At 41.3% G+C, this 14310-nt stretch overlaps 1 protein-coding gene across 1 annotated transcript in view; it reads right to left on the bottom strand.

The window, feature by feature from the left end:
* Positions 1-269: 269 nt before the first annotated feature.
* Positions 270-14310, bottom strand: part of palm1b (paralemmin 1b) — a 26589-nt gene continuing 12548 nt past the window's right edge. Inside the window, exons 2-6 of the mRNA XM_083924145.1 lie at positions 11105-11147; positions 9341-9421; positions 4501-4616; positions 3958-4028; positions 270-3708 (exon numbers count right to left, since the gene is read on the bottom strand). Coding sequence (XP_083780271.1) covers positions 3329-3708; positions 3958-4028; positions 4501-4616; positions 9341-9421; positions 11105-11146 — 690 coding nt within the window. The 5' untranslated portion in view covers position 11147 and the 3' untranslated portion in view covers positions 270-3328. The remainder of the gene's footprint in view (positions 3709-3957; positions 4029-4500; positions 4617-9340; positions 9422-11104; positions 11148-14310) is intronic.

The raw sequence follows: 14310 nt of genomic DNA, 5'->3' as shown, positions 1-14310 counted from the left end.
ATCACACCTTACTCCTCAACATTATCCATAAATTTGGGGTAGTTCAACTGTGCATTATTTCCAGTGTTATTTTTATCAATAAATTGCGTCAGTCCTATAACAAATGGATGGTTTATCTGAGAATAATTGTGTGTACGTCTCCCCAGAAGGGTGTCCATCTGTGACAGCTAAGATGCCAAAACCCCACACGATTAACCATGGCTTGGGTGTACACTTCCATCTTCAGAATGTGTACACTGTTTGATTACATACACACTTATTTGACTTGCTGTAAACAAACAGTAGTTTTATTCAAGATTAAACATTTAGACGACCACAGAATAGATGAACAGGCATTGGTCTAACACAAGGTTGCTTTTTCTGCTGCTGTCCAGAGACCCACAATTAAGCAAAGCTTTAGCTCAACAAATTTACATGTATTTTTACAGTTTGTATGCAGATACGCACACATGTGTAGGCCTATATATACTGTACATACACGGTTAGTTAGTCTCCTGCATAAAGTTTGTATCCCAATAAAATGTTAAGCTTGAATGTAATTGGCTTTTGATAAATTTCTTGGATGTGTGGAATAAAAAAAAACGGAACCTGTCAGTCACAGTAAAATCAATAATTCTGAAAAGTTAATACAGGATACAAAGTTTTTTCAAGACACCAATAGTAGTCTGCATATTACCTATCGTCTTAGCTGCATTTATTTGTACTTATCACTGTCAAAATGAGAATAACATTCTGCCACAATTGTGTAGTACCCCTCTAGAGTAGAAGGCAGTGTTTCCATAAGGTCATCATGACCAGGAGCAGAGCAAGAAAAACCCTGGTCTAAAAATGGCGGCAGACAGACAAGTCCAACCAACTGAACCTGACAAAGGCACCAACAATACACAGATGTATTCATCTTTTTTTTTAAAATACACACATCAAATACAATAAACCGCCTTGCAAAGAGGCCATATGAAAGAAAAACATGAGAGTCAATCAGAAAAGAAAGCTGCAAGTTGTACAATTACAGTGGAACTGTACAAATGGAAAGCATAAATTTCATCTGTCCACGCCCATTGACCTCCCTTTGGAATGTCAGAAGGGACCATTTTTCTGTTGGCAAATGTAGGCGGGACATTCGAGAATGCATCTGGCACTGAAGGTTGCGAAAGACTCTATTATTATTATTATACTCTTATGTATGCAGGAGGCAGTAGGTTCCCACAATCCCCCTCGCCGGTGATTTGAGGGAGAGAGTCGTAAAGTAGTTGGTGGATGGAGAGTGTTAGACGAGACTCGGGATTAGCACCAATTTGAGAGGTTTTTGAACGGCGTGTCTCCGAGCATAGAAGGTGGGTCTGTGTGTGTTTGACAGTGAAGGTGAAACATGGTGATGATGATGTATGGGTCAATCAGAGACATGGATGAGCCTTTTGGGGGGGTGGGGGTGGGGGCAGAATGATTGGTATTATAGCATCATAGCATCTCTGAGCCAGAATGTCAATGGCATTTACTGTCTGCCAAACGAATGAGTAAACAAGGGCCAACATGTATTTCAATAGGCTTTCAGGGCTTTAAATTGCCATAATTTACATGCTCAATTGAAGGCAGTATGAGCCGCACTTTAAAATGGTTACACTCTTAGTAAGGAATATGGCCCATTTGTAATACAATAATTACTAAAAAGCTTGGGTAAGTAAATGATTGGCTGAGAAGATTTAAGGTCCCCAAAGACTATCATCATTAGTGAGAAAAGTCTAAAAAAAAGTATTTTTCTGTAAATCTATTCATGTACTATCGGGCTCGGGTCTAGAACAAAGAGTCAGGGGTTAAACTGGGAGGGAGCAGGACAGAAACCAGCAGCCGACCAACACATAGTGACATTACAGTATCATCAGATTTTTATTTGGTTCATAAAGAGAGACAAAAAGCTTTGTTTTTTTTAATGGTGCGAGCCCGCCTCTTCTTATTATGGTAGAAGTAATCCCAATTTAACCCCTGGATTTACATTCGTGTGAACGTGATAGCGTATAATTAGGACCTAACAAGTGACAAGACAGTCAAAACAGTTGCAAGGCTTCATGCAGTGCTACCTCATAAGATTTACATTGACTCTACTGTTGAGAGAACACAATTGTTTAAGCATTTCTAATCGTCGCGCAATGGTTCGTCATGACTACTGATCATAAAGTAAGTCCATCTTATTTGAAATATACAAAAAGCTGTGATCTTCATGTACATGTGTCACATATAATATATATATATGAGAAGCTAATGCGGTTTGCAATATGGTCACTTTTCTAATCCGCCACTTTGTCTCCGTGCCGTGGGTTTCTTTTTCAACTTAATGCACATCTCAAACACCGCCAATTATATCAACTGTTACTGATAGAAAGACTTGCGTGACTAAAGGTATGAGCACATACTGTATGAGTCTAAGAAAGCACAGACACTTGGTATGATTGTAACGCAAATCTTGTAGTGCTTACAAGCTTACATGCAGTTAATGGTTGGAGATGATATAGAGAACCAGAAACAATAAATACATTGTATAAAACATAATTTCATATCAATATATTAAAATACTATTTAAAATAATATCTTAGACAATATTGCAATATGAAATTGACCGATAAATAGTTGGTAGGCCTACACAGAGAAATATATATGTATATATTTAAGTATCTGTGTTCTTCATAGTTTGCTGTTTTGACTTAAATGATTTGAAGTTTCCAGATTTCCCCCAGTGGGTAGCAGTACAATCCAGAGAGCGAATACATTTTTCTTTTTTCCAACAATAATAACAATGAACTTACAGTACACAGTCCCATAATAAAGATATACATACTGAATACAATATAAATGTCAAGACAGAAAAATAGAAAAATATCAATAGAAATCAAAAGTCAAATACATATCAGAGAAAGTATACAGAGCAAAGTGTACTTATGAGTCTTTGTGGTTCTTGTTGTTGTAGCTGGAGCTTGTATTGGCCCTCATTGTTGGTATATCGGCTGTGGAACTGTACTTCGTTTTTTTGTTTGTTTTTTTCAGTCCTGACACACACACACACACACGCACACGCACACACACACACACACACACACACACACACGCACACGCACACACACACACACACAAACACACACACACGCACGCACACACACACACACAGACATAAAGTAACACAGACATAAAGTAACACACATCTGCAAATATAGACACATGCAATGGCACACACGTGTACACAGGTGTGTACTCATCCACACACAGGTCAACCCACACACACACACACACACACACACACACACACACACACACACACACACACACACACACACACAGCTCACATGACCGTGCAGCACTTGCAGGTCTGTTTCTTCTCCTTTTCCTTCTCTCCTTCCTCTCCACCTCCATTGGCCTTTTCTTTCTCCGCCATGCTCCCGTTGGGTGGAGCCTGTTCTTCTGTGGCTGCCTCTCCTCCTGCTTTTCCATCCCCGTCCTCGATCACAACAAACTCAGCCTTGACGTTGCCATCCACCCCTTCCATCCCCAAGGCCGTGCGGGTCTCCTGCTCCTCCTCGACGGTTTTGTAGCCCATAAACACCAGGGTGACGGGGTTGTCTGCGCTAGCTTGGTCAGGACTGGGACCCAGCAGTTTGGCCTCAATCCCTGTCATCTCCCTCTTGGGGGTCTGACCAGAGCTCTGCACTACTCCATTTTCACCTATTGGGGGCACCAGAGTATCATTGAGAGGTTAAGAGAGAGCAAAAGGAAAGAGGGTGGTCAGGGCAAGTCAGACAGACGAAGAAAGAAAGGAAATATTGTTTTAATTACCTCCGGCGGAGAGGAACAATTTAATAGAGCAAATGAAGAGGCCATTATTAGCTCGCTTACTCTTTCTGACACAGGTGTCCAGACTGCGTTGCCATGGTTTTCTGTGTGATCATATGTTGCCATGGGTACTGAGCTTACCTCCATTTTCTTTGGCCACACCCTTATTGGCTGGAACATCTGTCTCCAGTTCTTCAATCTCTTGCTCCAGCCTGACTCAGGGACACACAAGTGCAAATTCATTATTGAAATAAATCTATGATTCATTTACACTACAGAGACTATAACTCTGACCAAGATATGTTCCTTGAGCATTTTATCAAGCTGGTGTTAACCACAGTGCCATTACAATATTTAACAATCCCTTATAGTCCTGAATCCGATTTATTTGATCAAGTTCAAACACCACAAAAATAAGTAAATCACAAATATGTTTCAATGTCTTAATCTGGATAGTCAAATTTTGATAATCATCAAAAACATCTCAAATAGTATCTGACTGTGACTGCATTTCAAAACATACGCGCACAGATCCCACAAGCACACCTCTGTCTCGCATGTTGTTGTTAGTGTGACATAAGACTCCTATTCCATGATTAATATAAGTGTAGCCTGAAAAATGCATCTAGGACTCTCATCTAAGCACTTCAAGATCTGACATGCAGAGGATTTATAGATGCCGACCTGAGGATGACCTGCTCCAGGAGTTTAGTCTTCACCTCGTCCTCGTGCAGACGCTTTTGAGTCTCCTCCTCAGCCGGAGCGCCATCTAACAACCAGCGCTCCCTCAGTGCCTTCGACTGCAAGAGGACATCACAAATATTACTAACATGTCGTTGAGAATGAACGCGGAGAAAACGCATTCGGTACATACCTAATTTGTGGTAAAAAGAAGAACACATTTCACTATACCCCCCCTGTTTGGTGTAGGAGTATGTATGTCACCTGTAATGAAAAGAGCATGAGCAGGGAGAGGGCTTTTGATCACGCGTCTTTCATCAGCAACAGTTGATTAATTCATTAGCAGGACTTCAATCACCCAAGTCGCTGCATGTTCTTACCCTTTCTGATTTGGATATATCAGTGTAATTTCTTTCTGAAGCGATAAGTGGTATGTTGACTGAGAACGACAAGGCCTTTAGTTAATCTACAACACAAATCTACCAGTGAGTCCGCCAGCACTTCTATGCTGAATACTGCCACTCAGTGATTCTGTCACATACTTTAACTGCTGCCAACTTGTTGCCAAGTGGACTATGGCACCCAGCCAGGGCACTGAAGCCTCTGGCATTGAGCAAAAAACCCAGACTGATATGAATCACCTATTACATTCAATGGAGCAAGGGATTGGACATCTATACAAGTCACTATAGTCACGATTAAAACAATAGTTCTAATCTTAAATCAGATCACACATTGAAAATAATTAAAAGAACATTTTTAAGGGCAATAGGAGAGCTCTGACTGTGACTAAATGAACTGATTGTAATCTGTTAGTCACATTATAATTACTATAGGTAAAGTAAATTCGACCCAAAGAACGAGGTCGCGGGTACAAGTGGCCGAAATGGGTTTTCTCAGGAGGGTGGCTGGAGTCTCCCTTAGAGAGAGGGGGAGAAGTTCAGCCATCCGTGAGGAACTCGGAGTAGAGCCGCTGCTCCTTTGCATTGAAAGGAGCCAGTTGAGGCATCTAGTAAGGATGCCCCCTGGCAGCTGGGAGGAGGCCTCGGGGAAGACCCAGGACCAGGTGGAGAGATTATATCTCCACACTGGCTTGGGAACGCCTCAGGATCCCCCAGTTAGAGCTGGTTAATGTGGCCCGGGAAAGGGAAGTTTGGGGTCCCCTGCTAAAGCTGCTGTCCCCGCGACCCGACCCCGGATAAGTGGATGAAGATGAGATGAGATGAAAGTAAATTCTAAGACAAGATGATTAAATAGGAATTAAAGATGATTTGAACTGAAGAACAACATAGGAAAACATGTAAAGATGGATTTTTCACTTTAAAATGACCATCTCTTTTTCAGTCTATGTTTATTACCTTTATCAATTTCCAAACAACCTGTATCCTTATCTTGACTCTCCATCCACATTTCCTCCTGCAGATAAGCTAATATCAAAGTTGGCACGCTTGGATGTAAATATAACAGTGTGTCTTACTCGCAGCTGTTAGACCATGCAGTGAAATTCAACCCTGCTTGGCCATATGGAAAAGTGCTAGAAAAAGCTCTTGTTTTCACGAGTTGGACTGAAAATCTGGACATGTGCTTGATGTGAATTCCTCTCCTGTGATGCAACAAGAATTTCTACAGCAAAACTCCCCGTTTTTTTTCCTCTCTTCTTCTCCGACTCGACCCCCACCTATTCCTCTCTCTTGTATGCATCTATATCCATCATACAGTTCATGAACTTTTTGGTTTGGGCATGGTTTATTGAAGAAAGTTGTAAATGTCAGTGTACGCCCTCAGTTCCAATCTGTGTGTATATCTGTTTTTATCTGTTAGAGTGTCAGTTGTTCTGTTTCGACTCTTCCCCATTGAGTAATTCAGCTCCAGACATCCAGCTCAACAGAGCTTTACAGACACTCTCACTCTCACGGTGTAATTTAACACTCTTCATACCCCAGTCCTGCATGGTCTCTTGGGCACTGAATCTAACCCTGCTTCCCTCTTTCTCTACTCTCTCAGTCTTGCTTACTCTCTCACCACACCCTACTACCCCAACGCCTGACATCACTCTGTACACACACACACACACACACACACACACACACACACACACACACACACACACACACACACACACACACACACACACACACACACACACACTCACAAACCAGTCTGCACGAACAGTCGTAAAGCTGGAGCGCTGAAGTTACAACTCTCTCCATTGTTCTTTGGAGTAAAAGCTGCTAACGTAGCAGACAAAGGGCGGAACTGTGACACACACACACACACACACACACACACACACACACACACACACACACACACACACACACACACACACACACACACACACACACACACACACATGAGTCTCGCCACATTCTCACAGTCTCACACACCTCCAAATGTACCGAGCAGCTGTAGGGAAAAGAGCTTTATTTCTTTATTTCAAGGTAATTTCACATCTTTGCAGAACATCCTTCTACAAAGTGAAATCTCAAAACTTTTTCTTCTTTGAAAAAATACAACCCAGTTCCTCCAGAATAAAGTTTATCCAAACTATGTTATTCTTATTATTTTATCAACTAGTATCAACTATATCAAAGTTAGCTTAGCTTGGCACAAACACTGGAAACAGGGGTGGACACCTAGCCTGGCATTAAGTATGTGCTTTTAACAACTTTGTAGAAATGCAATGGTCATTTCATTTTGGAACATTACTACTGCTCCCCTATAAACCGTGCGTTTTACATATTTGGATAACGTGTTGAAATTCGAGTTTAAAGGGTTTAATTAACAGACTGCCAGCTGATGCATGCATAATCATATCTGCCATGGCTGGCTAATTAAAAACAGACCTCCTATTAATGCTTTCTGTGTTAACAACATTGTATTACCTCATCTCACTGCGTGGGTGTGACTATGTGCTTATGTATGTGTATGATCCTGTATTAGTGTGATGTAATGGTGGGCAGGTACACACTTATAAAAATGTGGTGTGTAAACTGAGACATTTATTGGGTTTTCCACGGGAAAGTCACCTCTAAAAAAGCACTACTTGCTGTGGTATGCACAAAGAGCTTTCTAATGCTCCTGTACAGCGTGATTACACTTCCCCTCAGTGTGTCTGTGTCCATGTGTTTGTCTGTGTGCGTGTGCGTGTGTGTGCGTGTGTGTGCGTGTGAGACGAAAGCGGGGTGCGGCGGGTGTAAGAGCCCTTTCCTGTTGGTGGGAGTGGGACAAAAATCTGTTTCCTCTGGCAAAGCCCTCTGCATTGTCTGAGGCTTCTGTGTTCTTTCATGAAGCGACGCACACAAAAATGATACACACACGTACAGATACACACTTACAAAGGTTTGCTCTGAAAATAGAAAAAGTGGGAGCACGCAGAGCAATAGCACAGGTCACAAACGCACAGGTCACAAACGCACACGTCTGCGCCCGTGCATGCATGCCGCAAACTTTGCTCGTATCTGTTTCGGGCTGAAATAGCTTAGATAGTGCTGACACATACACTGACAAAAGCCTCAGCTCTGATATAATGAGTGTGTGTCCACAAGCACGCAGATTTGAATGTGTTTTTTAGGGAGTGTGTGTGTGTGTGTGTGTGTGTGTGTATAAACAGCATGTGGAGGAGTTGACGGTGTTATCTGCCGTCCATTCTGAACATTCTGTGACAGCAGCGGTGAGGGAGTATATCACTATGTAGGACTGATTTAAAAGGAATTTCTGAGTGTAATTTGGCTCTTTGAGTGTCTTATTCACAGTAAACACCCAACTGACCGGTCGTATTTATGTCAGCTTTGTTTCAAGTTCTGGTAAGAGTAGAACGTAGGGATTCAGGTTATACCTGGAAAGAATTGTATTCATAAAAACATTCATCTTATCAGCGTGGGGGCTCCAGTACATTTAAAACAATGGGATTGGAGTTTTTTCCCGTACAATGTTGAATATAGTGCTAGGTGTAAATACACCCGTTCACTCATTGCAACTTCATGTCTGTCTGTCCAGGCTAGATGGTGAGGGGGATGACTCAGGTATTGTTTCTCATAGCACCATTTTGGATGGTATGGTTCATTTCTATGATGGACAGATTTTCCTAGCAACAGATAAGGACTGTGAACAAGGATATTTTGGAATCGTTATACCAGAAAATAACTTGTTCGCACAATGTGTATTCCGACCACATTGGCAAAGGTGTTTATAGCCAAACCTGGGGGCGGGTTGAAAAGCGGGCTCATAGAGAGGGGGGTCTGCTAATCTACTTTCCTGCTGTCTTTCATTGTTCTTTACCGATTCACTGTGCGTTTCAGAACATCCGTGATGAATATAGCTACTGTATTTTGTATACTGATTACCAATTGCATTGTTGTAATGTTCTTCAGGTAATGCGAATGAAACCGAAGCTTTCTTTCCTGGATCTGCCTGGAAATAACAGGTACACTTGAAACATGTTTCCTAATCCCACTGCTAAGGACATAAAAGTATTAAGAAAGCGAAGTTTGTCCAAATCTTTGCACAGTGCAAAGATCTGTTTGTGGCCTGTGCACACTGTGAGGACCAACGTTCAATATGGTGCTACTTTTTGGTCTCCGATCCACAACTATTGATTTTATTTGTTGTAAACTGCCTGCTTAAATTACAGCATAAGGCTTCCTAACCCCACTAACTGTACTGTAACTAAGTCAATGACTTAAAGAAATTAGCAAACTCCACCTGTTTGCATACAAAATGTGACATTATTTTGAAGTTTTATTCTCAAATAACCCAATTACAGCAACAATATTCCAGTAGCACAAGTATGGCATGCGCAAAATAAAAATGTGCATGCATAAGGAAGTGAGCGTGTGAGTACCTTGAGATGCTGGAGTTGCCGTCGGTCGTCATCCAGCTGCCTCCTCTTGTTTTCAATCTCTGTCTGCCTCTTCCTTTTCTCCTGTTACAACAAACACACATCTCAACCACTCTGCAAGCGCACAAAACAATACTAAGAACATTACAAAACTGATGTTTTTAAAGAACAGCACACTGTGTCCTTAATAGGGCTGGTATTAGGTAGTAGAACTGAAACTCAGGTATCTCATCGACATCAAGGTCAAAACATACCCAGTTCCTGTCTTTAATGGTAGTCCCGATGATTTAATGGTAACTTTTAATATCGGAGCACATCATGTGTACTCAATGTAATTACTTACGTCTAAAAAGAGTCAGCGAGAAAGAGACTGAAGTTGGTGCACAGTTACTCTATTAATATATATGTACAGGCACATATTATTCACTCAATATGCCAAGTCAGTTTTTATTAGCTTTGTCAAAGGTTTGGCATTTAAGTATGTTCAGATCGCATCACTGTGTAGATATTTTGAATAATTGGGTTGTAAAACCGCTCGCAACAAACCAAATTCAATTGAGCTCCAGCAACTGTGTCTGTGTCATAAATCCTAAATGTTTATATATCTCAACTCATAATTATACTGGGCAGAAACCTAGATATTGTGTGTCTGAAGAGACAAAGAGTGGAGAAAACAGGTTAAAAGGATGACCGACAGAGAGAGAGAGAGAGAGAGACAGACAGGGAAGAGAGATTCTGAGAGCCGCAGCACAAGCTTTCAATGTCATCTAATGGGTGAAGGAGATGGGATCTAAAAGGTTGAGTCATTAAGACGGGCGGTCAGATCCTGACAAGCAGCAATGACTTGTTGTTCGACAGCCATCAGTGTGCCCTGATGTGCACTCTTGCAAGGCCGTATTCAAAAAATGCTCAAAATGTCCTCCTCAATATATTGATAAAAAATATGAAAAGATAAAAAAAATTTCCATGCTAGGATAGGCAACCACACTCCGCCGTCCACAACGATCATTCGCAAATGTAATCCTGATCCTAAATAAACTTACAAATTGTCATCATTAATACTACCGATTCTATGTGTACTGCAGTTCTGCACGTGGTTTGTCCGAGTGGTGTTGCCGTACCCCAGCAGAAGCTGCTCGCCACTGTACTGTCTATCTGTTCATTAAAGACAGGGCAGGCACCGATGAGTGAGAATAAACACCTTCGTGGAGTCATATAAGTATTAGACTTTGTGCTTTATGCAATATATTGTATACATCTACATTTAAGGGACAGTTTAGGGTTTGGTTCAGGTCTCAAAGTCCTGATTTCAAGTTGGAACCAAGTCCAAGGCAGTGTCAGATAGTACGATCATCACACGCTATTGGACAATGTCTAAAAGTTCCAAATACTGCTTTGGACACATGAAATCTCAATAACAGAATGCTTTTTATTAAGGCACAGGTGTTTTGAGGGCTATAAGACTCATTAGAGTAAGGTATCGATTCATCCATAACATTTTACATAAATATAAATATTAAAACACACACATTCCTAAATTGTTAATTGTTTCACCCTGGCCATGAAGCATGTGGGTGGGCCTTGTAATGCTAAACATAACAAGCAAAGCCATTAATGTAACCTTACTTAGATCATCTAGGAGTTTTGTTTTGAAATGCTTTAAATTGGTCGGTTTAGCTGTTACGATTCTAAAAAGGTGATATGATTTACCGCCCTGCTACTCTGTATGTGTGTCTGTGTTTGTGTGTGTGTATACAAATCACTTACAGCGATGGCCTGGATTCTCTCCTCTTGTGACACCTCAGCCATCCTGAAGGAAAGAAAGAGATCCAGAAAGAGTCAGAAAGAGAGAGACGGACAGAGTTCTAATCACACATGACCACCAACATCAGACACGCCACACAGTGACAAACAACTTTCCTTGCATTTGCTCACCAGCCATTTACCTTCCAAAGACTTCCTGGTGACTGAGGTTAAATATCTGTCTGCTCGCACTAAATCAGTGTCTCCTTCCTGTCAGGAAGAGTCAGTGAAGGCATGCTAATGTGCTAGCAGGGCGCTGCTTGAGTTTCCTGCTCTAATAGGTTCCAGACCAGGACGGAGGATGGACAGAGGCAGAGCTGAAGCAAGAGTAGAAAGACTGCGACTGTTGCTCAACTGAGACGGGATCAAGATATCATAGTGCTCTCTCAAAAATCATACAACTCACAGCAAGTTTTATATATTTTTTTCACGTTTACAGCTGATATTATCTCTAGCAAAGTAGAAAATTCTTCATGACCTCTGATATTAATCATAAAAGGAGAAGATGTAGTTCTAATAGAGACGAGCATATCATCTGAAATGACATTCCTATATAAGAGGAAGCAACTTTCACTTATGTTTTGAAGACACAGAGGTGTTCTTTTCATTTTAACTTCAGAGGGGGTCATTTATCAGAGAGTGCTCAAAGCCACGAATGCCACGGCTGGAGCCGATTCCAGCTGACATTGGTCGTGAAGCGGGGTACAACCTGGACAGGATGCCAGTCTATCACAGGGGACATAGAGACGCACAGAGACAGACAACCATTCACACCTGCGGGCAATTTAGAGTAATCATTTAACCTAACACACTTTGGACTGTGGAAGGAAGCCGGAGAACCCGAAGAGAATCCACGCAGACACAGGGAGAACATGCAAACTCCACTCAGAAGGCTGGGATTCGAACCCCTTTGCTGTGAGGCGACAGTGCAAACCACCACCCCTGTGCCACCCCTTACAGTTTAGTATCTCTATTTTAATTATGTATGAGGCCATTAATTGCATATGAAACCACATTATACTTTTAACAATGGTTGATATTGTCACGGTCACTTGATAACGTTACTTAAGGGGGACAAATTATTCATACAAAATTATAACGTGTTACCTTTGCATTGATATATTTATATTTGCCATAATACAGTAGAAATAATATATACGGCTATAAGCAATGTAGCCCCCAAAAACTGCTTTCTGCAGATTGGAGGTGGTTTATGACGCACGCAAAGTGACCATCTGACCAGCAGTGTGCCTTTTCCCTCTGAACTGAAACAATCACAGCACATATGGGAGTCGGATTTCTCTACAGCGGTCCAAACCAAACTCTTACAAAACACCTATGACACGACAACTCTAAATAACTCCCCACCCACCCCTCTCCAGTGCCAGTAAAATGTGTTTAAACTGTTTGATCGTGTCACTCCTCCTGATGAGTGGCCAGGACACCCACTGTTACCGTGTGGATTTGCTCGCATCATTCATCATTCCTTTCCCAACTGAATACTCACAAAGCTTGTATTGTGGCGATATCAACAGAGCAAACCGTTCCTATCTTGCCCTCGCTATAGGGTTTGGCCTAGTTGATACACTTTTCAATTCCAGCTCCGAGGCACGTAAAGAAACAACACTGGCTCCTCTCAAAATATAAGGGGCATATTTCCTGGCATGCTTCTCCTCTGTCCAATCACAGAAGCTGCAGGACTCACACAAAACATCAGTGTTTTATGGAAGGACACTGTAGCTTGCAGGATTTATGAACACACTTCTCATACACATATTCAAAAATCACACTGCTCTTTCACCGAGCCACAACACCATCACATGGAGAGTTTTTGGTGAAAAAGTACAACCGCAATCATCTGATCAGCCTCACACATAAACACAAATATTGTACTGTCTAGACACATCCTTCCTTACTAACTTTCACCTTTCCCACTGATCCAGTGCAAATGTGAGGCTGAATAAGGGATTATGTGAATAATAAAATACGGCTCCAAATTAAAAAGTAACTCATGGCTTTAAGACCTTCATTTAGGTACTATTTCTGATGTGCGTTGACAGTGTTTTATAACCAGTTTTCTCCGTCCCTTCCCAGCCCTCAGGTTACAGTGGAAGCAGGGTGGCTTCCACAGTAACCAGAGGGCTGGGAAGGGACAGAGACAGGGTAGCTGACTGAGCATCGTGGCATCTCATCTGGATCAGTTCATAAGTGGTATGAAGGAGGCCTGGAAGCACCGGATGACCATCCAGACCTGGGAAAGGTCACTGTGAGCATCAACCGCGACGAGGGTGAACACACCCACAGCGTAGCTATGGCAGGCAGACACTGCATGGAGCTGCATGGAGCCTCAAGGTGCAGACAGAACGAGTGACATGTTTTTCATGTTAACAACCTCTGTTGGATACATCAATAGGGAAAAATGCAGGACATTTCCCTGAGCTTACACTGTAAATCCCACTTCACTAACTCGACAGTTTATTGGCAACAGATTGCAGACAAAACGTCCCAGTACAGTAACAAAAGAATACACCTGGCACGATATAAATGTCACATGGCTTTCAAATGTTTCATCAGTTCAACAGAACTTTTTTCAATAATTTGAGTTTGTTGAACAATTAATTCTAAGTCATATTAACAGGGAATATATAGCCTATATGATACAAATGATCAGGTCACAGGAGGTTCATTTGTGTGGTAATTACCATAAACACAAGAGTAATTGTGTGACACTGTCATTTTACGTAAAAATCTATTGAAATCCTTGAGTCAGCTTAGCATAAAATTGTCAGTTATCCAAGTCTTTAAAGTTATGTTGACATTATTTTAATATGCAAGTTTAAACAACATTTTATATCTGTAAGTGTTAACACTTACAGATAATGTTGAACACGTGTTCCATACATGTGAATCTAATTGTTGTAAATGTTTTTTCTACTTTGAAGAATATAAACATGTTTTTCTTATTTTTCTATTTAATAAATTAAGACAAAGTTCTTTTCTAAATGCATGAATGTCTAATGTAGCCTTAAAATAAAGCCATTTTATAAGATAAATAAATAAATGAGTGTAAAATCTTTAAAAGTTGCTTGAAAAGAAGAGCCTGAAAGTTCATCCTTGGTTTTGGGAATGGGGGTAAACTGAAGGTCCATTTACTAGCTTTCACCGGTTCC

Source organism: Echiichthys vipera, assembly GCF_963691815.1.
Source record: "Echiichthys vipera genome assembly, chromosome: 12".
NCBI lineage: Eukaryota > Metazoa > Chordata > Actinopteri > Perciformes > Trachinidae > Echiichthys > Echiichthys vipera.
This window is presented reverse-complemented; position numbering and strand designations above follow the sequence as displayed.